At 44.7% G+C, this 22550-nt stretch overlaps 2 protein-coding genes across 3 annotated transcripts in view; both read left to right on the top strand.

Moving 5' to 3' along the window:
- Positions 1-4851, top strand: part of stard9 (StAR-related lipid transfer (START) domain containing 9) — a 32253-nt gene extending 27402 nt beyond the window's left edge. The window contains exons 23-32 of the mRNA XM_028394854.1: positions 28-231; positions 316-499; positions 651-791; positions 924-1023; positions 1181-1347; positions 1483-1547; positions 1684-1886; positions 2473-2552; positions 2932-3090; positions 3446-4851. Of these exons, the coding sequence (XP_028250655.1) occupies positions 28-231; positions 316-499; positions 651-791; positions 924-1023; positions 1181-1347; positions 1483-1547; positions 1684-1886; positions 2473-2552; positions 2932-3090; positions 3446-3547 (1405 nt within the window). The 3' untranslated portion in view covers positions 3548-4851. The remainder of the gene's footprint in view (positions 1-27; positions 232-315; positions 500-650; positions 792-923; positions 1024-1180; positions 1348-1482; positions 1548-1683; positions 1887-2472; positions 2553-2931; positions 3091-3445) is intronic.
- Positions 4852-5353: 502 nt separating this feature from the next.
- sptb (spectrin, beta, erythrocytic) overlaps positions 5354-22550 on the top strand; it is a 29911-nt gene continuing 12714 nt past the window's right edge. The window contains exons 1-15 of one of the 2 annotated variants that reach the window (XM_028395868.1): positions 5354-5670; positions 6629-6709; positions 8827-9110; positions 17078-17229; positions 17312-17485; positions 18349-18446; positions 19000-19080; positions 19239-19354; positions 19454-19566; positions 19648-19835; positions 20177-20294; positions 20789-20947; positions 21032-21334; positions 21412-21562; positions 21650-22520. In XM_028395868.1, the coding sequence (XP_028251669.1) occupies positions 8951-9110; positions 17078-17229; positions 17312-17485; positions 18349-18446; positions 19000-19080; positions 19239-19354; positions 19454-19566; positions 19648-19835; positions 20177-20294; positions 20789-20947; positions 21032-21334; positions 21412-21562; positions 21650-22520 (2684 nt within the window). In that variant the 5' untranslated portion in view covers positions 5354-5670; positions 6629-6709; positions 8827-8950. Of the gene's footprint in view, positions 5671-6628; positions 6710-8826; positions 9111-10662; positions 11264-17077; positions 17230-17311; positions 17486-18348; positions 18447-18999; positions 19081-19238; positions 19355-19453; positions 19567-19647; positions 19836-20176; positions 20295-20788; positions 20948-21031; positions 21335-21411; positions 21563-21649; positions 22521-22550 lie in introns of those variants that run through there. The other variant, XM_028395869.1, reaches the window with a different exon arrangement.

Here is a 22550-nt window from a genome sequence, read left to right as displayed (position 1 = left end):
ATTATTTTATTTGTGTGATCCTCTCAGGCACCGCAGAAGTATTGAGGGTTTGAGGCAGGAGAGGGAGGAGCGACTGCAGACTTATCGGAGAGCTCGTAGCCTGAGTCCTAGCAAACACCCTGTGTCCCCGCTTCAAGAGGCCGTTCTCTCTTCTAAGGGGCCTGCAGCCATGCCCAGTCGCCGCAAAGACTACCTTCAACGGCTCCGCCAGGAAGTGATAGACAGCACCAGGCAAGACACCAGGTTTTCCACTTGAAGCTTGCATTTGCTATATAAATGTTTTCTAGGTGTATAAAACACTTTTAATATATACAGAATCCCAGATCCTCCTCGAGGAGAAGGCCAGTGTCCGTCTGACATCGAGCAGCTGTTGCGTGACTACGGCCGAGCTCGGGAAGAAGCCATGACAGAGATTGCAAAGGCACGAGAGCGCCTGCGAGAGAGGACAGAGCTGGAGAAGAGGAGGCTGCAGCAGCAGGCGATGTCTCAGGAAGTCAAGGTCAGTTTTTGAAAAGAAAAATAAATCAATGTGCACAGAGGAATTTTATTTTAAAACAACCTTTTAGTGTTGAAGTTTTCTCAACCAAGACTACAGAATACAACAATCTGAGGACAATTAACTTTAACTTTACACGACTTGTATGGGGCAGGATGACTTGAGACATCGAACGCGGATCAGCAACAGCACCTTGTGCACAGGATCTAGTCTGAGTCTTTCATCTGGACCAACGTCAGGGTACAACAGCGGCAACACCACTCAACTGCAACAGGGCACCAGATCAATAATACCAGTGAGTACACTTGATATGAGAGTGAATTTTATGAATTATATATTTTGGATACTTTAAAATGCGTATTTTATTTTGTCTTATTGATTGAGAAACACAGAAGCTGATGGTCTTGTTTATTCTGTCTTTGTCCAGATTACAGGGATCCAGGATGAAGAGCTGAAGGTCAGGACGCGTCCTCCTATATGTGGTCCTCAAAGTGTGAAGACACCAAGAGGATGGCTGTCAGCCCAGGGTAACTCTAGTGATTCATCAACCTCAAACAGACTTGTGGAGAATCTTCATTTGTGTGATTTGATTTTTAAAGTTCAGGAACAGATTAGTAGCTAATTCCTTTTCCTTTTACACCCTCGATATTTAAATTCTACAATAATACCCATGTGTTGCACCAGATGTCCGCCTTGAGCCAGCTGCCACTAGTTTTGAGCCGCTGATGACTTCGTCTCCGTCACACCCAGTTTGCACACGTCAACGCACCACCTCCTTCGGCTCCTCTTCATCAATCTCCACAACTTATCAGGACATCACGTCCGGCCTCCTCGGTCGGGCTCTGGCTGAGGTACTATGTAGATCTGAATTAAAAGCTAATTTATAAAAAGGTGTTTGAAACTTGTCATAAATTATAATAAATATAACAGTTGTCCATGTTTTAAATCTTATTTGTTTTTAGTATAATGATGTTTTTATTTGGCAGGTGCGACTAGCTTCCTCTGGGGATATAAGCAACCTGGTGATGGGCAAAGCCTCGGCTGGCTGGAGGTTAGCTTGTTCATATCTAATTATAACCATCAGTATTTTCTCTTAGTCTGCTCTGAGATAATCTGAAGAAACTACAAAGTTAAAATATTAACTAGAATATTTATGTAGTAATGTACTAAGTACTATCATTATTTAGGTACCAAGGAGAAGAAAGAGGAATTCAGGCATTCTACAAGCCCTCCTCCAGCCCGTCTGTTCATGGTTTTCTGGGGGCTGGGGAGTTGGACAGACCCCTGGACAGCCTGTGGAACATAATCTGCCAGCTGTCCAAGAGCCACATGTACAATCAGTCCGTCCGTTCTGTGTGGACACGACCACTAGATGACAGCACTCAGCTAGGTGAGCCAACATCCTTACCCACTGTAATGTACAGTACATCCTCTAATAGCTCTTGTTTAAAACAGTGACAGTAAGTCGGTACCTAGATTTGAATCTGGTTCTTTACTGATTGTGTCAGTTTGAACTCCCGCACCCCTAATAACTTGAAACTTAAAGTTACTGTAGGTCTTTGCTCAGAGGAATATATCATTGTATAAGAGTCAACCTTGCAAAAAATATGTTTTTCTGCTTAATTCAAATAGTTTTGTCTTGACAGCAAAACTATTTATGTGTTTGCAAGGTGTTTTAACAGACCCTACAAACACATCAGATTATACATCAGCATCCGTAAACTAACCACAGCACAAAACTCCACAGTCTCATTTTTCACTGCCAGATTTGTTCTAATGCATAGTCACACCTGCATTGTTTTTGCAGTACACAAGCAGGCTTGTCGTGCTTCTTAAAGTCTGTATTGGTCACATTTTATCTGTCATCACAAAGTTTTATCTCCGCTAATATAAGATTAATTCTTGTATTTATTTCTTTTGTTGTTCTGGCACCGTCTTATATGACCAATGTGATACATCTCTCTGTTTCTGCTTAGTTTATATACTAACGGATCCGTCCAGCTGTCACCTCAGCCAGCCGCGAGACTTCTGCTGCATCAGCACCGAGTCCAAACAGGTAAGCACAGCTGCAGAATCAGCCAGCCGTCCCCGAATAATTAACCGCTGCTCTCTCTCTCTCCCTTGTGCAAGCTCCATGGAGAATGCACACGCTGTAGTTCAAAGGGAGTAAATTCCATTTACTCATATTAGCATGCCGTGCAAACAGCAATTTACCAGCATGTCGTGGAGTTCCTCATCCACAAAATGTACAACATGCTGTTTAGCTGCTACAGAACATGAAGGATAAACAGCACTGACCCAGAGGCAGTGGGTGTGGAATAAACTGTGTGTCAGCTGTTGGGTATCAGTGTCAGTGTGTAGTTGCCTCTTGGCTGATCAAAAGGCTGCACCGCCTGTTTTATTGATGTTTTTTTTTTTTCATCTCTCTGCCTCAGGGTGGCCTGCACGTGCTGGCAATGCAGTCCGTGTTTGAGGAGTCTCTGCCCCGGCCCAGTGTGGACGCTGTCCGTGGGGAGATGATGCCCAGTTGCTGGGTCCTGCAGCCAGTGAGACGTAACGGACAGGAAGTTATTAGAGTCGTCTACATGCTACAGGTATGTGCTCGACGGACAGACTGGGTAAGAGCGTGCATACACCACAGATGTTTGGGTTGATTTTTGTGGGTTGGGTTACCTGCTGCTGCCTCCTCTGCTGCATAAGAGGAGGCAGCAGGTTGAAGCGTTCACTTCTATTGTAATGAGATGAAACCAGGAAGCATACAAGAATCCAGTTCGTGTATTGTGGGAAGTTTTCATGACTTTTGGCTGCTGGATAACTTCATGGCTCCCTGCTTGCAGGCTCTTGCAGTATTTAACTTGGTTTTGTGAAGCAGAAATAAGCTCATATTTGATCATACCTTGCAGGCGGTACTTCATGTTGTTGTCACTGTGTTGTTTTGTTCTCATCCAGCTGGACCTGGGAACTCCATCATTTCCTCACCGACTCTTGAATGCTGTTGCCAGGAGACAGGCAGCCGTCATCGCTGACCTTAACGTTTTTTTGGCTTCGTAAACCCTCACAGGACACATGAAGACATGTTAGCAGTGAGCACTTAGACTAAACTGTCTTCCACATGGATGGTTAAGTCTGACATATGAATTTGCACCTAATTCTTTATTTACTTGACTTTTTAAGAGCACTGTTAGTTTATATCCAGACACAAAGGTGAAGCACCTTTTTCTATAAAGGTTTCTGTCTTTTTTATAAAATATTTGATATTTTTATATGTGTACATAAATTCTATTTTTTACCAAAGATTCATAAGTAGTGATAGTCAAGTGTTGTATTTAGGTTTAGACGACCTTTCCTTTCATGGGTTGATCTTAGTAATTCAGTTAACAGCTCCTTTTGTGCCTGACAGCGAATACAGTGAATGAAACGTCCACTTATTTGATGTACATTTACTACACACGGGTGTTCCCTCTAAGGTTTACTATATGTCTATTTATTAACGAGAGATGCGGCCAGTCCTGTTATATTTTCAAACCACCAACTCACATGTCCACAAACTGCTCTTCAGTCCTTCTCTGCTTGTGTATCCACAGTGTTTCCTCAGGCATCCACATATTTCACCACTCAGTGACCTTTAAACAGCAGAAAATGAATCTCAAATGTCCACAAACGTGGAAAAATAAGTTGTGTATTAGCACCTGAAGGAATGCTATGAAAATATTTTGCTACTCCTCAAAACTATAAATGTGTTTAGCTGCTGGTTAATCAGCAGAAATACATTTTGTAGTGAAGAGATTAGAAGTTTGCAACTTTTTGAGAAGTTGGAAAATCAAGATGAATGGAGCGGCTCTGGTTCTGAGTCAGGAGCGCGGGCTGCTGATCTTCTCCTTTTTATGGTACCCTGAAGTTCAGTTTAATATTTATTTCCCTCCTATCTCCTGTTTGAAATGCTGTTGAATGTGTTTATAGTTGTTTGTGTTTTATGAGCACAGCGCTGTTTTTTGTTTATTTTTACAGCCGCTTGCACATGATGTTATGCATTTATTTAGGAGGGATTCTGTTTGTGTTGAATCTATGCAGATGCTGAGGAAAGGCAGGACTGCTCCGTGTCCACTTTTGAAGCCATATTATTTACTTTGTTCCAAGGGTTTTAGGTCAGTTTTAAAAACAACCAAAGAGAAGGAGACAAAACAAATGAAGGTGACAAGTTTCTGATGTATAGCTATATATTTTTTCAGTGCTCGTTTCTTTGTGTAAAAAGAGTTATTTATGTTTTTGGCAGTATATTGTTTGTATTTCGTTACGAATCTTGTGCTTCCTGTTGCTAATAAGCTGTTATCTGGCTGTTTTTGGCCATTTTTGTAATGAAAACATTAAATACACTGTGTGTTTTTTTCCACTACCACCTGAAGAGGGTTTGTTCTGTCAAAATCATGTCGAGATCAGGTGATCTGTCAAAACCCTGGGATGTTAGAACACGGTTTTATTAAACTTTAATACACAATATGACTATTCTATCACTGTATCTGATAGAATGACAAAAGACACAAGTATGGGGTTAAGGAATTGAATTTCAAATTGTCAAATAAGAGTTAAAAATTTCAATTTTCCCCTTGCTCTGCTCCATCAGTATCTCCCCATCTGATAGGTGTGGGTGTAACTGGTGGACATCCACCTTAGTAATCTTTCTCCATAATTCATTTCCATACACAGACCTCTCCTCTCCTCTATACCTCTACTGTGGCCCTGCGTGTTTATGGCACCCACAGCAGAGGTGATATTTCTGACAGGGTCTCGGTGGGTGGGTGTTGTGTGTGTGCGATTAGAAGCCCGGCCGGGGGGGTGCGGTGCACAGGAGATCAGAAGTGTCTCTGCCATTTAGAGTCACCAGCTCTTGTCAGGAATGTACGTCCCCTGCGCGCACAGATCATGTACTGGATGCGCCAACTTTATTTTTAACCCGGCAGGGTGGGTCAGTCGCTGGCTTTCGGGAATGACCGTGGAGCGCGCGGCGCCTTCAGCCCCTTTCCCTGCCCCCCGTGAAGGACCGTGCCTTCCTCGCGCTGTGGACACCTCCGTGCGCTCCGATCAGGACCCCGCAGCTTCAATGGGATTATAATTGGTTTATTGGCAGAGAAGACTCAGGATAAACACTTTCGGACAGGACAACATCCAGAAGCAAAGTAAGTGTAAATGAACAGCACGGCTAATGCGCGGCTGGTAAATAAAGTTATTGATCTTTGGCCAAATACTTTCAGCTACTGTCACTGAACAGTGCTCCTAGTAGTTAGTCTGCTGTTTGTTTGTAGGTGAGTTTATAAGAGTTTCCTCTGAACCACCTGTTGGTCGGGGAGCAGCCATGTTTGGGAGCTGTTTGTTCCAGTTGAGCTACAACTTTGTAAAGTTGTTATCTAAGAACGCCGCGTTGGTAAAATTACGCACAAATATGGCACCGTGCGTATTTGCGCACGAAAATAGACTCACCAGAAGTTGTTCCCATCTTCAGCAATGGTGTTTTTAAACTTTAAATTTAAACAAAATATCAATACAACACGTCATTTAGGTAAAAATATCAAGTGAAATATGTGCAGCTGTCATGTGTGTTCTGTATGAGCTTATCATTTATTAAAGTAGAATTACAGGTGATCTGTCAAGTGTTTTTAAAGAAACATGTGCTCACTGGCATGTTTTTACAGGTTTTAAAACACTCAAATTCATATACTTTGAAACATGTAGTGATGTGATGTTTAAAGTACTTTCTCCTGCTGCATGGTTTCTACCCCCCCCCCCCCTGTTAAATAATGGATTTTCCACCCTTGATCAAAAACAGTGGCCTGTCTTTTAGAGACGCTCCCTCTTATTCCCCTTAAAAGGACAAGTGTGAGAGTGTGGCCCTGTCTGGAAGAGCTGGGACTCCAGTGTAAACACACTCCAGCAAATGTTTACTATTGATTCATTATATACTTGCAGAGGACACCATTGACCACAACAACAACAGGAGCGTCCTTCACAGCTTCACATAATCAAATGTCCAGCCTTGTGCTTTTCCTGTAACAGTTAATGAATATGTAATCGTTTGGTGCCGATGTTGTCGATCCTCCTCTGATATTGATCTGTGTCCTCTTTGTGTTTATGTCTCAGATTTACCCTCAGCTGGACCACAGGCCGCCCTTTTTCCCTCTCCTCAGTCCACTTGCTGCTGCAGCTTCATACACCCACAGTGTAGGTCACACATCTTGACCACACCCATCTCTTATTTCATCCTCTCCATCTGACTCAGAGTTATGTGCCTGCTCCATGTCGGTGCAGTGCAGTCATCAACAGGAGGAGAGATTGTTGTTTACACTGTACTTTTACACATTGAAATCGCCTCTGAGTCCAAACATCTCACACTGTGCAGCCGCAGAAATGATGTATTTACAGGACCAAGTTCTCAGGACTTAAAAGAATAACTACTGGGGCCAAATGATTCTGTCTGCCATTAGTCTTTAGTGGCAGTTAATCTGCATTTTCTAAATAATTTACAGACCTTTGGGATTTGGATTAAGTCATGTCATGGTTCCCATTGCATAAAATCTAGTCTCAAAAGTCTCTAACTCAATAAGAATATTCAAACATAGATCATGTAAGGCAGATAGGAATTGAGTTAACTTTTTATTTCTCAGCTAATGAACGCATTGTTACACACACACACTGCAGGGCCTTCCAGCTGACAGGGTGACCCACTCTGACTGAGTAGGTATGTGAGAGTTCTCCCACTCACTCAAGGACACCTATTGAAAGACACACTTGCTGTGGCAGCCACTGAACTGGTGACCTTTCTGTCACTGGTCTGTCTATAAGCAGGAGGCCAGCTTGTCTTTATACAGCTCCACGTCTCACACGCTTCATTCACTTCGGTTTGGGTTTGGCAGCTGAACAGTAGAGTGTGTCAGCCCTCAGACACGATTAGAGCCTTATAGTTTTTTAAACTGCCGACAGTTTGTGGGTATGAAATCGCACTGCGTGTAATGGAGGGGATTCTGCAGTAGTCTTGGACAGGTTGTGTGTGTGAGGTGATAAGGGGATCCCCAGCGGTGGGTGGAGTGTCCCCCCCTCCGCTGATAACGACCCTCTGCAGAGGGCTGATACTGAGCAGGAGGAGGAGGAAGACCTGCAGGATGCCATCATTGTGCATCGCTGAGGGCCTCTTCTTTGAACGCTCTGAACAAACATCCACTGTGTGCATTCGTGGAAGCAGTGGGTGGATCCACATTTACCTGAACGTAGACAGTTTTAGGCACTAAAACGTGAAAAGGAAATTCTCAGGTTATATACTGACACCTGCTCTCCATCAAGGTGCAATTTTACATTTCTTAATTATCAGTTTGATATTTAAATTTGCATTAAAATCATTAAAATCTCAACTATTGTGAAAAACAAAATGTTCCATTTGGCTCAATCAGTGTCACAAAACCAACTCTCACAGTGCTTCATGTGGGCCTCCAGTGTTCACACAAGTTAGAGTCACCGCGTGCTTCGTCTCACCCGCCAACGGAAACACGCAAACCCACACGCTCTCACATTTCAAACTACGTGAGCTGCATCATTCAAAAGAAGGCGCTTTCGTCAAGTCCTGCAGGACGGAGGGGGGGGGGGGGGCTTGCCCTCCCCTCTGTGTGACATGATAAGAGAGCTATGCTGCACCCAGATAGAGCTATCTGAGCGGCTGTATACTCATCAGCCCGCCATTCCACACAAAGAATACACAGACACACACTGCACTGTGTCAGTCGAGTGATGTGACATGCACAAAATGGAGATTACAGCACTGGAAAGCAAAGTTTGAAAGCTCCCATGCATGGTTTTTTTGGTAAAATTATACTTTGAGAGCTGAGATCATATAACTCTGTTCAGAATTAAATTCTGCTGCTAAGTATAGATGCAGCGTCTCCCTGGTGGAACTGATAAATGGAAACTTAAAACCCCAAATTTAGTGGAAAGTGCAGGGGGAGAGTGCTGGTAAGCTGGACTTTTTCCACTTTTCTCACTACAGCAGGGCAGCAACTCAAGATTTTCTTTTCATATTTTGAAATTAATTTTCATCACTTGCTGCCATTAAAGAAAAAGTCCATTACACATTCAGATAATGTCCTGATTTGTCCAAAGATACACAAATTTTCACAGTTGCTTATTAGCAACTCTCCAATTATTAGATGTCTTTGAATCAATGTCAGTGCTGACTAATCAACTAAACCAATTACCTATAATTGATTGTTGCAGATCAGCATCCCTGATCCATATCCACTAATATTCTGTTAATCATAATCATACATCTGCGTATTTCCCTTTTGTTTCAGACTACTTTCAGCCCTCAGGAGCCCTCCTACCATCTCGTCCCACCCGCTCGCCTCCCTCTTCACCCGGAGCACCTGAGGACGCCGCTTGCCGTCCCCTCATCTGCCTGCCACGCTGGCTACCGCCATGACTTCCACCACGACTTCCACCACGGATTTTGACAATGTGGAGATCACGCAGCAGTACAGCCACATCAACACCCGCTTTGACCTCTCTGATGAGGAATTAGACAATGACAACAGCTCCGCCCGGCTGTTCGAGCGCTCGCGCATCAAGGCCCTGGCAGGTGAGTGCATGCATAATAAACAGGCTGTGTCCTCTGTGGCACATTTCTCAGATGACAGAAGGGCAGAGAGGATGATCTATAATGGGTCTGTTTAACTCTGTAAGCAGAGCATGAATAAAACCTTCTCTCAGATGTAGTCAGAACAATTACAGAATTACACTGCTGGTGATCTTTGATTTTACTTTAAAGCTCTCTGCGGGGGTTGTAGTGTGTGTGTGTGTGTGTGTGTGTGTGTTTCTCGTGGTGTCACACGCTCCCCAGCAGCTGAGCTCCACACCCTCTGTAAAGTGACTGGGATCGCATGCACATTCCCAGAATGCCCAGTGTCTGACCGATCTGGACAGCTGCCTTGTCCGTCTGCCTTCCATAGCGCAGATCTCCGGCATTTCTGGGTAAGCTGGTAAGCTGTGACCCACCTGTGGGCTCGGCTGCTCGGGGGTTTAAAATAGCGGCGTTTCTGCTGTGGGAGGAAGCGCAACAGAAAAGCAGGGGTCACACTGTGTGTAGGGCTGTGGACACAGAGGTCAGCCACAAGAATGTAAATGCAGAGACAAAATAATGCATGTGGCAGAACATTTGCAGGAGGTGAAACCAAAACAATGAGCTTAAAGATGCTAAATAGCACCATAGAACTGAGGACTATAGTTTACACATATAATGGAAAAACTATTGATTAGGGCAGTTACAAAGGCTAAGGTGACTGATTGGATGTCTCCTTCCACTTGCTCAGTATGTGTTGGTGTTCTGTGAACTTCTCTTGAACTTCTTCTGTGGGAATACATGTTGAGTCCAACTCTTGTCCGGGACGTTTATCTGGAAGCACTATTCTTGCTGTCTCTTTCTGTCTCTTTAAGTGATGGAGGCTTCTGTGTGGGTGTTGGTGATACTGTGTTGCTGCTGCACTGATGTTTCTGTAATGCAATCAGTGTTTCCTGTCAGAGAGAGAAAGAGAGAGAGAGAGAGAGGGTGAAGGAGGGAGAGAGAGGCAGGAGATGACAGAGGCTCTGAATGATGCCGGCTGCTGATTTATAGCTTGTGAAGTCAGAAATCTGCACCCTGCCTGCCTTCAGAGAACATACAGGATCTATCGAACATCCAGTGCCTTTACATACGCCTTATAAAAAAAAAGACCCTTTGACACATGGTCCCTGTGTTGGATTATAGGCACAGGAAATCACAACTGTGCCAGGGGTACGCTTCACATTCAGTGATGTCACGACTGTGTGGGAGTGCTGGGTAAAAGGAGGGAGTCATGGGAACACGTGGATGTATTGAAACATTTTGTATGCATGGATGGGGCTACAGAAACCACTCTGAAGTAAACTGAAGGCTGCCGGAGCTCCTGTGCCGCCTGAGAGTGGAGGCAGAGCATCATCACGGTAGCGGCGAGGAGGGAGTGAGAAAGAAAGAGGAGGAAGAAGGAGGGAGGGAGGGAGGAGAGTGAATGCGAGAGGGAACTGGAAAGGAGGACAGAGAGCCAAGAGACAGAGAGGAAGAGAGACGTGGAGTGCCAAGCTCCTCTGCCGGCTGTGTTGTTGTTGTTGTTTTTTGGGGAGGGGGGGTCAAGATGAGCAGCCCGTGCCTGCTGCGCGCTGCCCCTATAAGCCAACCCCGACTCCGAGAGGTCAAGATCAGCCTGAAGGCCAGCAGCAGGGAGACTGCAGCCATCCGGGGCAGCAGCGGAAGCACCAAGGAGGCTGCCAGCCGGCCCTACGCCACAGCAGAAAAAGAGGCGCCTGTGCGGGTCGGTGTGAGCAGCAGCAGCAGCAGGAGCAGAAGCACCCCGCCGGTCCACCGGGCCCAGAGACCCGAAAGCAGGAAGGCAGTAAAGGGAAGCAGCAGCAAGCAGCCGGAGCCAGAGCACCACCCAGAGAGGAATGGCACCCTCCTGCATGTCCCGCCCGCCGTCTCACCCGCGGGTCTCTCCCCCTTCTCCTCATCCTCTTCTTCATCCTCCTCCTGCACCCCAAGACGTCAGCGGCCCTCTCACCCCCACCCCCACCCCCACTCCCACCCTCCCCCAGCTCCCATCCTCTCCACCTCCTCCTCTTCCTCCTCGGCCAAGAGTATGAAGCGAGCACGCTGGCTGAGTTACAGCACCTCAAACATCTGTTTCAACTCCATCCTGGATGGACGCTTCAGGCAGTTGCAAGGTACAGGGGTCCTGATGGATGAGCTCTCTGTGTGTGTGTGTGTGTTTGTTTATTTGTGTGAAAGTTTGTCCATCCTCTCCTGCCTCCCGGATGAGCGCGTGTTCGCCCCCTCCCTTCCTGCAACTTGTGATTGTGTTCAGGTCAGGGCGGGATTGGAGGGAGGCTGGGCTGTGATGTGAGTAAGTGTGAGGTTAGTTTGTCATTCTGAGGTGAAAACTTCCATCATGGTGGCTTTATATTAAATATACTTGTTAGTCATTTATTTATTTTCAGGACACTGTGGCTATGCTCCAATTGTTCACTGACGTGGCCTTGAATAATTCATAAGCAAACTCCTTAAAAAGGTTGTGATGGTTTTCCCTCTGAAGCCATTCATTGCCGGTGTTTTGCACTTCTGTGCCCCATTTTTGTATTAAAAAAAAACGAATTAATCATATTGTGCTGTAAGGTAAGACCCTTACCTTTCACAAACAGCTCCAAGGAGCAAAGCATCAGTGTGTTTTGTTTCCCCTTCCCCTCCCCCCTTAATGATTGGGGTGCAAAAAAAGAAAAAAATCAATGTCTCTGATGGGTTAACTTCTCCCTGCCTGTGTTATTAGGGTTTTAAAGGAGAAAGGTTTGCCATCACTGTGGATTTTTGTTAGCTTGCACTATGCTATCCAACTCCCTGATGACAGGAGTGCATTAGTGAGAGGAAGAAAATGGAGGAGAGGATGCAGCAGCTGAGAGGGAAATGCTTTTTCTTTACTGCCTCTGCTAGATTTCAAGTATCGACTAATTCTGCAGAGGCAACTGATACGTGAAGCAGCAAACTTTTTGAAGCTCTCCCACATCAGAGACGTGCCAAGTGTATTGATCCGCCCAGTGCAATTCATGAAATTGTACTTACTTCTTATTAGTGAGGTCTGATCAAGAGTGCAGAGGAATGAAGTCGGACAGATGCATGTAATTAATAACTTGAGAAGGAGACAGCAAGCTGATTGTGTTTACATTCACAGATTTGAACCCTTCATCCATTTTCTGATGTCTTCTTTGAATGTTATGCTCGTTGTTCGGCACTGCTGCTGATGCTGGGCTGTCAGCATGTCCAAGTCTACATCTTATCAATTGCAGAAAAGAAAGCCTTGAGGTTGTTTGGCCTGCAGGACTGCAGCTTCAGTTGATGTTTTTGTGCTTCACCTGGCCGGGCTCCACCCTCCCAGGTGTGGCTGGAGTCACTGGGATCATTAGAGGTTTACTTGGCACATCCAGCAGGAAGGAGACCGTATATTTGCCCCAGAACCTGGAAGAACTAGAAGTCACTAGCGGGCATCTGGAAGACTTTGTTTAGAAAAGATGCACTGGCCTGGAAAACCCATTATTTTTAAACCATAAACAGGAGAAGAACTTTCTTTGCAGTTTGCATGGTCCCTGTGCATCTCTTCTTAAAGGTAGGGTAGGAGATTTTGAAAACTCAGTGAGAGTCAGCCAGATTTTGAAAGCAAACACACAACCCCGTTCTCTCAGAGCTCACCCCGAAGCCACGCCTCCCAACCAGTCTGTGACTTCAGCCATCATGCACGTACCTCTGGTGCGCACAGAGCAGGAAGAGAGTGACAACCAGCCAATGCTCCGCACAGGGTCCACCCGGAGGATTGGCTGATGTTTTTAGTGTTTTATAGCTTCCACAGATGATTCATATTCTTCGTTTTAAAGTGAAACTGCCGAACTAATTGGTTGCTATCAGATTGTAAAGAGAAGTTACACTAATTTAACAAAAAGTGCATCAGAATGAAATCTCCTACCCTACCTTTAATGATTATTGGTCACAATGCAGCTCTGTCTGTCTCTGTGTGCCATCAAGATGCACTTATCTATTCTGACCCAAGTCTGATTAGGCAGACAAAAATCGATGGCTGGATTTGTTTTTGTGGCTCATTGACCTTTGACCTTTTAGCTTCTTTTAACTTCCGTCTTTTCCGATTTTTTATGCCCTTAATCTTCTCCTATCAACTGCCTAAAAAAGCAATGGCGCCCTAAAATGTAATGGTTTTTGCAGGTTGCGTGCTCCTGTGCACTTTATAGGTCAAAATGCTTCTCTGTGTTGTATTTTTTGTGCCATCCAGAAACATAAAATGTGCATTAATCTGCAGTGTGGGTTCAGGATGTGTGTAAACGAAGCCGGCAGAGGTTGTGTTCCATCCAAACACCTTTAATAAGACATGGTGTCATGGCTGCAGGACAGGTAGCACTGGCAGAGCCATGACTCAGGCATGTAGACTCAGGGGTTATGTGGGACCACTGGGCCACATCCAGTAAGAGCTGACTGTAAAGAAAAAGGACGGATCAGGCTGTAAACAGGGAAAATCCATCAGCATGAATAAGTCATGGGGCTTTCACTGAAGTCAAAGAGTGGATGAAAGATTACCGAGTAAAAGCATGTGAAACAGAGGAATGTTTAGCAAGGCTTGTACTGGTATACAGGAAGTAAAGGCTGGACTCAGTGTGGCAAAAAAAAAAAAGAAACATGTGAGGGGAAGTGAAAGTTAGTCAGTTATACAGTAGGACTGCTGCACTTACACAAAATATTTAATTCATGTAGAAAGTCAGCATGGCAGCGTCTGCTGGAACAAAAGCTGTGCTCAGCCCATCTCACAGATTATTACAGCTCGCTTCTATTTATGAAGTCTACCTAAATGTGACAGTCTCAGCTCCCAGCTCTTCTATTTGTGCTGTACACCATCGTTACAGTCAGATCACTCTTATGAAATGTTGCTCTTTTTAATTCTATGGGATCAATGACGCTGCAGCTCCAGGCTTACCTGATCTGGATCGACAGTTAATATCTGTTCCCTTATTTCTTCTTCTATATATTGTAGCATCCCTCTGCTTGTTGTAATCATTTTGACAACTTGTATAGAGGAAGGGGAGGTTTGTTGTTGGCTGAAACATGTTGTGTTGTATCTTTAAGGTTACTGTAATACGTTGCAGTTACAGTTACAGTGACCCAGCTGTTGGGTCAGGTGAGGTAGTTTGGGTTGAACATGGTTCTCTTATTTGTCCACGGATGTTATTTTTCTGTGAGTGAGGGCTGAATTACCTGAATAAATATATGTAGATGAAGGATAATTGTCTCTTATTTCCCTTATTTCTTTGAAATTTGCTCAACACTGTGTTGGATTGTTTGTAAGTTAATGATTTAAAATAAGGCTCCTCCTCTTAAATATCCCTTAAAATATTTCAGTGTGCGTAGCCTCTAACTCTCACGGCAATGATAAAAGTTTAGATGCAATTGAATCTCTCAGCAGTCGTATCGATATCATAACGATTTCTCTGCAGCTCTACAAAACCACAACTGGAATTTTGCGATTAGTTTTCAACAGAGTGCTGACGGCGAGCTGTTGTCACATCGAGCTTGTTTAACCACTCATCCTGCAGACAACAACAACAACAACAACAACAATGACTGCCCCCCTCTTCCTTTTCCTTGCTTCCTAAGTAGCCTGGAGCATCCACGTGCACGCACACTGTCCTCTCTCAAGGTCTCATAAAGTGAGATGAAACAGTGAAAGCAGTGTGCAGGAGATGTAGTGTAATGCATCCTGTGGAGGTAGCACACCTGTGTGTGTGTGTGTTGTCTTTTGACAGGTTGTGATGTGACCCTTTGTGCTTAAGTGCTAATGGAGCCTTTGAGTTATTTGCATGTTTTAATTGTCATGACTTTTTCATGGTGTCGTTATCCGGGCGGATGTAGCAGAGCAGCGGCTGCTGTTGTTCTGCTGAGGGGAGCAGAATGAAGCATGATTTATTTACTGTTCTGTGCTGCACAGCGTGTTTTTATCCACAGTAATTCCTGATTCTTCTCTAAGTGTTCAGCTGGAGGTGTGTAGCTGCTTACGCGGTTGGTTTTTTTTTTTAGCGGTGAGGGAGAAACTGTCAGTACTGTGTCTTGCTCTGTTTTCCTGGACGGGTCTCTGTAGGCTCAACCTGAAAGACTGCATCTCCATTACCTCCTCTCTCTCTCTCTCTCTATGATCCTCTTGGCCCTCTTCTCCTCCATGGTTGTTCTCCTGCTCTCACTCTGTTTCACTTTAACCTTTAATCCAGTGTCTTTACCCTCGCCTCCTCAACACCCTTCTTCTTCTTCTGCTGCTTTTGTTCCTAGCTTGTTCTCCACAGCCTCAGGGTCTGAATCATTTATTACACCAGTCATTACACATGCAGTCCTTTGCACTCACTGTAGTTTGCAGTCGTATCTGGGCTCAGAAAGAAAACAGGGCAAACCTGCAGCGGGCAGACCAGTGGGATGTCATGTGGTGTCAGAAGCTGGGACGACTGAGGAGCGGGTGGGGGGGTGTCTCATTACTGACCTGATACTGACTTTCAGAAGCTGTGTGTGGGAATAAATGTGTGTCTGTGAGAACTCAGACCTTTTATCAGTCGTACTCTGGATTATTCTAGATTATCTCACCTGCTTTAGAAGCTTCATATCCTCTACAAGAGATGTTGAAAATGTGTCATTTTAAACTGACTTCCACGTAGCTTTACACACCTCAGGATGTGTGAGACGGAATACCAATTTCAATTTAGCATAGTTTTATGTTTTCATATCCAGACCGCTGTAGAGTGCACGTGTGTGAGCATGCATCAGTTGTCGAGACCACAATTTCAGGTTGTCTCCTTCTGGCTGCTAGCTCCATCATCTGTCTCTGGGCTAGCTGCTGTAGCTGCTACCGACATGTGTCATTGATTATATAACAAAGACAGGCAAAAACATCCTCTCTCATTATAAGATTAAGATTAAGATTAAGAATACCTTTATTAGTCACACAATGGGGAAATTACGTTAAGCTTAATCTAATTTTATAAGGGCTAGCACCTCCTGAAATGGACACATTTCTTAAAATCTGACAGCGACATGAAGAGGATTAATCCGTTATTTGATCGGTTGGTTGAGTAATTCTTTCTATAAGTATAATTTCCTGCATTCAAAAATGAACAGTCTCATTTTATATGCTGACTAAGTGTAGGTTTATGGCCTCCTGTCACCCCGCTCTGCCATTTCCAGTGGGCTGACAAAATTAAAACAAAAAAACCCAAAAGAGAGCACGCTGGGTCTCGCTGCCATACAGTACCCTCACAATCAGTTTTATTTTTGCTGCTGAGTAGGAGGCACATCTTTCCATGCGGTGCGAAATGATTTACAGTCTGAGCCCCGGCGAGATGTGTCACCACGTGGGCAGCGATCATCCTCCCAAAAAATCCTCTCAGAGTGTGATGCTGGTTCTGTCTGCAGATGGAACTCTGCATAAATCCAGCCGAACGGTGCACACAACACTTTATTATGCAGAATTCTGGAAATAGGTACAGTTAAAGCTCTGCGAGTGTGATGGTATCAGATTTACAGCAGTTTTTTTTCTGAGGACATATCAGCAGTTATGTCAAGCATGTCAGTTATTCAACAGCTGAAGCAGGAGGCGCCTGTAATGGCTCTCAGCTAAAAGGTCAGACCTGCAGGTTTCTGAGATTTTTCAGCATTTTAACAGAATGATTGACACAATATTTAAAACCAGAAACGTCCTGAGAGGATGCAGACAGAACTCACGTCGATAACTGAGTGTGTTCCTGCAGCGTCGCTTCTCAGGTTTCCTCAGACAAACATTGACATCCTCTAAACTCCTGCCAGGTTTTGCCTTCAGCCTCTCAGTCTGGAGTGCCCTTGTGCAAGACAGCAAATCCCAACCAGCTCCAGTGTTGCTGTGAGGACTGTTTTTTTTTTTTTTTTTGCATGATTCATGAAGCTCATGTTCTTCCTTACCTTTGTGCTCCCATCAGATGAGCGTGAGGCGGTTCAGAAGAAGACCTTTACTAAATGGGTCAACTCCATCCTGTCCCGGGTCGGGTGTCGCATCTCTGACCTTTACCTGGACCTGCGGGATGGACGCATGCTCATCAAACTGCTGGAGGTGCTGTCTGGTGAGAGACTGGTAAGACACCGTGCTTGTGTCTCTTTTTATACATTGTTTCTATTTTTTTTTTTTTGCTTTATCCATCTTCGCTTCTCTGCAGCCGAAACCCACTAAAGGCCGGATGCGGATCCACTGTTTGGAAAATGTGGACAAGGCTCTGCAGTTCCTCAAAGAGCAGAGGGTCCACCTGGAAAACATGGGCTCCCACGACATCGTCGACGGCAACCATCGCCTCATCCTCGGACTCATTTGGACCATCATCCTGCGTTTCCAGGTAACACTTACACCCCATATTTAACTCAAAAAACACCTTTAATAGTCTTCATCTGATACCCATGATGCATGCAATTACATTATAACACATACACAGTGAAGCACAGCCACAAAACAGAGTCTAAATTTCAGAATAATATTATTTGTTATCTTTTCTTGAAGCGATGCCTTCAGGTTCCAGACATTATTATCTGCCTTTAGGAGCACATCCAAAACATCAGAACATGTCTGTTTGACTCTTTTATCTTCTTGGAGAGGGCCACGTGTTTATTTTTAATTTGACAGCAACACTGTTATTTTTAGACGTGCTACTTCAAACAATATGGCTCGCTGCATTATTCAGCTTTTCAGAAAAGAAAGAAAAGAAAAAGAATGAGAGGACGGACTTGACTCGGGCCTGTCTGCATGAACCAAGGAGAACCAAAGCTGGCTAAATTTAGCGCTCTCTCAGGGTTTGTCTCTCAGATCACATCACTGCTCTAATTACTGGCCCACTGTGTGGGAAAATAAGAACTTCAATAATCACCACTGCTCTTTCTATCACTTGGATCCGATGTTTAGTTTAGTGAGAATCCAGGCTGCTAATAACATTGATGATATATCGCTTGAGATTAGTTTGTGTTGCACAAATAGCACAACATGTTTTTTTTTGTGTGTGTTTTTTTTAACAAGTGAGGATAAATGATGCATTTCAAGAGGATAATTTGTGCCACTTTGTGCCAGAATATTTTCCACTGGTGTCTCCTATTAGCAACATGTTACTGTCTGTGAGCTTTTTGTTTGTTCTTGTTTGAGTGTAAACATCACACACATTAGTTAAGCTCCATTATTTACCATCCAGCTGTGCTTCTCGTTCGTCATCAGATCCAGGACATCATCGTGGAAACGGGCCAGGCGGACCAGAAGGAGACGCGCTCAGCCAAGGATGCTCTTCTTCTGTGGTGTCAGATGAAAACTGCAGGGTGAGTGTGTTCCCTTCAGCACCGTGGGGCTGTGGGTAATGTCCTTTGGTAACGACATTCAGAGGCGCATATGTTCAAAACTTACTTTTAGTTTTATATCTTTAAAGAGTCTTTATAAGATTATTATAGCTTTGTATGATTTAAAAATACCTCTATGTAAAGATACTGCCTGCTTAGCTGCCTTAAAAACAAAGCAGCAAACCTAGCATTCCTCTGTTCCCTTCAGCTTAGTTCATGCTGAGATAAGCTAAGGTAGCGAATAAACATGAGATAATATTTGAGTGCATCACAATAACGTGTGGAGAATGTAGAATTTCTCTCTGGATTATTGAATTATTGTTTTTATTTTCTATATTAAAATTGTTTATATATATATATATATATATATATATATATATATATATATATATTTGCAACTTTTACATATATGGATGCCATTTTGAGAAAGTCCTTGAGAAATAGGAGGCACAATCCAGATGCTTATTTAAAACAGGAGCTCCTCTAAATGTCCTGCATGTCCAGTCTATGAACTCTCCTCACTGTTGTTTGACAGATACCCCAACGTCAACATCACAAACTTCACCACCAGCTGGAAAGACGGCATGGCCTTCAACGCTCTCATACACAAACACCGGTAAGAGAAGATGAATGGCAAAATCCACTCTCACCAGCACTGAAATGTAAACAGCACACAGGACCCATCTGCTCAGTGTCGCTCCTCCTTCATCTCTTTCACCATGTTCTGGTTCTTTTTTTTTTGCTCTCATACTTTCTCCATATTTTTCCTCACAGGCCAGATCTGGTGGACTATAACAGTTTGAAGAGATCTAACCCGACCCACAACCTCCAGAACGCCTTCAATGTGGCTGAGCAGAAGCTCGGTGTAACCAAGCTGTTAGATCCAGAAGGCAAGTGATGACAAAGGCTAAATGTTTATGAGGTTGAAGCCTGGTGGAAAAAAAAGCCTCAGGACCAGTGACTGATTTGTGTGCTGCTCTGTTTTATAGATGTGTTCACAGAGAACCCAGATGAGAAGTCCATCATCACGTACGTCGTGGCATTTTACCACTACTTCTCGAAGATGAAGCAGCTCGCCGTTGAGGGTAAAAGAGTTGGAAAGGTAAGATGGAAAGATGACATCCACATGTTGTTTGTTAAGCCTGCCTCGTGGTTTAACCTCACCCTCCTCCTTCTTCCTCAGGTTCTGGATAACGCCATTGAGACAGAGAAGATGATTGATAAGTACGAGACTCTGGCGTCAGACCTGCTTACGTGGATCGAGCAGACGATCATCGTGCTAAACAACCGGAAACTTGCCAACTCTCTGACAGGAGTCCAGCAGCAGCTTCAGGCCTTCAACACCTACCGCACTGTGGAGAAGCCGCCAAAGTGAGTCACACCTGTGCACTCTTACCTCTTTTCACTGTCCTCACAGTCAAACTGATTTATATTAGACACACAATTTGCAACACACTCATATGTTTCCATGATATTTTATTGCAAAATAACATTTTCATGAGGCACAGGGTCATTTTGTAATTGATACAGAATTTCTTGTTTCCAGCTGTTGCAAAGCACACATCGACTGCTGCTGATCTAATCTAATCTCTTTTTATTGTGTTGTAAAGATCAATTCTTATATTTCTGGCATCTTCCATTTTAGCACAGTCCATGCTTCTGATTTGACTTGTAAAGCAGCCTCTGAAGTGAAACTTGTTTGTCTCTCTCAGGTTCCAGGAGAAAGGCAACCTCGAGGTGCTGCTGTTCACCATTCAGAGTCGAATGAGAGCCAACAACCAGAGGGTTTACACACCTAAAGAGGGCGCCCTGGTGGCAGACATCAACAGGGTGAGATATAAAGCAGAGCAGAACAGGATCATGTTTTAATAAAGAAAATCTCTGTAGCTGTAACCTCACAACTGCAAATGTCTGGGGTTTAGAACTGAGGCATACAGATGGACAAAACTCACTCATTTAGCGCCGTACAAGCCAGAGGCAACAATTAAACAACAAATGAATTGAATTACGCTGCTGATGTTGTAGAGTAATTTACTAAACTATACGATAAAAGCTATTTCTTGAAGAAAACAAATGTCAGACTGCACAGCGTGCACCAAAAGCCCCACGCTGCTCTGTGTCTGAAAATGGAGGAGATGTTACCAACACAGCGTGGAGTGGGATTTATTTCCCACTGAGACCTTTTCAGATGATGTTCAAACAGAGAACAAAAACAGACCTCTGATTCTTAGAAGAAAGATACTAGAGTTTGAAATATTTTGACAACCATGTAGTGAAGACTCCAAACACTCATGATGCATCTGTGTGTGTGTGTGTGTGTGCAGGCCTGGGAGCGTCTGGAGAGGGCGGAGCATGAGCGGGAGCGCGTCTTGAGAGACGAACTCATCAGACAGGAGAAGCTGGAACAGATGGCAAGAAGGTTCGACAGGAAGGCTGCCATGAGGGAGACCTGGCTCCTAGAGAACCAGAGACTAGTGGCTCAGGTAAACTTAAAAACAACAGCTGTGTTGCACAACAAGATACATATATAAGGAAAGTGATTCCACAAAATATGCTCCTCTCTTTAGGATAACTTTGGTTACGACCTGCCGGCTGTAGAAGCAGCAAAAAAGAAGCATGACGCCATTGAGACTGACATTGCCGCTTATGAGGAACGTGTTCAGGCCTTGGTGGACATCTCAAAGGTGTTGGAGTCTGAGCGTTACCATGATGCCAAACGGATAGACGTACGCAAAGACAACATCCTGCGCCTTTGGGACTACTTGCAGGAGCTGCTGAAGGCTCGAAGGGGGCGTCTGGATAAGAACGTGACCCTGCAGAGGATCTTCCAGGAAATGCTGTACATCATCAGCTGGATGGATGACATGAAGGTACAGCCCAGGGGAGCACTGTATGCTGACTATCACTTACTGATTACGCTGATCAAACTGCTCCCTCCTCTCCTCAGGCTCGGCTGCTGTCCCCTGACTTTGGGAAGCATTTACTGGAAGTTGAAGACTTGTTGCAAAAACATGCTCTGGTGGAGAGTGACATTGCGTCACAGACAGAGAGGGTACAGAACGCTAGCGCTGCTGCTCTTAAGTTTGCCAATGGAGACAGTAAGTAACTGATTTTACTGTGAACAACAACAAGCAAAGGAAATGAAACGTGGAACTAATTATTCTGTCGTTCATTCTCTTCTCCAGCCTATAAGCCGTGTGATCCCCAGGTGATCCGGGACAGGGTGCAGCACCTGGAGCTGTGCTACCAGGAGCTTTGCGCTCTGGCTGCCCAGCGAAGAGCTCGCTTGGAGCAGTCTCGTCGCTTCTGGAACTTCCTGTGGGAGGTGGCGGAGCTGGAGAGCTGGATCAGGGAGAAGGAACAAATTTTCTCCTCTCTAGATTATGGCAAGGACCTGACGAGCGTGCTAGTGCTTCAGAGCAAACACAGCGCCTTCGAGGACGAGCTTGGAGCCCGCCGCGCTAACCTCGAGCAGGTCTTGGCTGAGGGGGATAAGATGGTCCAGGCCAAGCACTTTGGGTCCCCGAAGATTCAAGAGTGCATGGATGATATCCGGAGGCAGTGGCAGCAGCTGGAAGAACTGGCGGCGTTTCGAAAACAGAACCTCAAGGATACCCAGACATTCTTCCAGTTTCAGGGAGATGCTGATGAACTCAAAGCCTGGCTGCTGGACGCCAAGAGACAGATGACCAGCGACGATGTGGGCCACGACGAGTACACCACGCAGCGGCTACTGAAAAAGCACAACAACCTGAAAAATGAAACAATAAAGAACGGAGCCACCATTGACGCTCTGTCCAAACAGGCCAACGCACTGCCAGAGGAGCTGCAGAACACGCCTGATATCCAGAGACGCCTGAAAGACATCAAGGACCTATACATGGAGCTGATGTCTTTGGCTGACCTGAGGAAGAAGAAGCTGGATGACACCATGGCTCTTTACACCATCTTCAGTGAGACAGACGCATGTGAGCTCTGGATGGGCCAGAAGGAGACGTGGTTGGTGGGCTTAGAGGTGCCTGAGAAGCTGGAGGATCTGGAAGTTGTAGAGAACAGGTAGACCAAATGATGTTATAATGCAAGTCT

This window comes from Parambassis ranga, chromosome 22, assembly GCF_900634625.1.
Source record: "Parambassis ranga chromosome 22, fParRan2.1, whole genome shotgun sequence".
Lineage (NCBI taxonomy): Eukaryota > Metazoa > Chordata > Actinopteri > Ambassidae > Parambassis > Parambassis ranga.
Note: the sequence above shows the minus strand (reverse complement) of the source record. Positions and strands in the feature narration are given on the sequence as shown.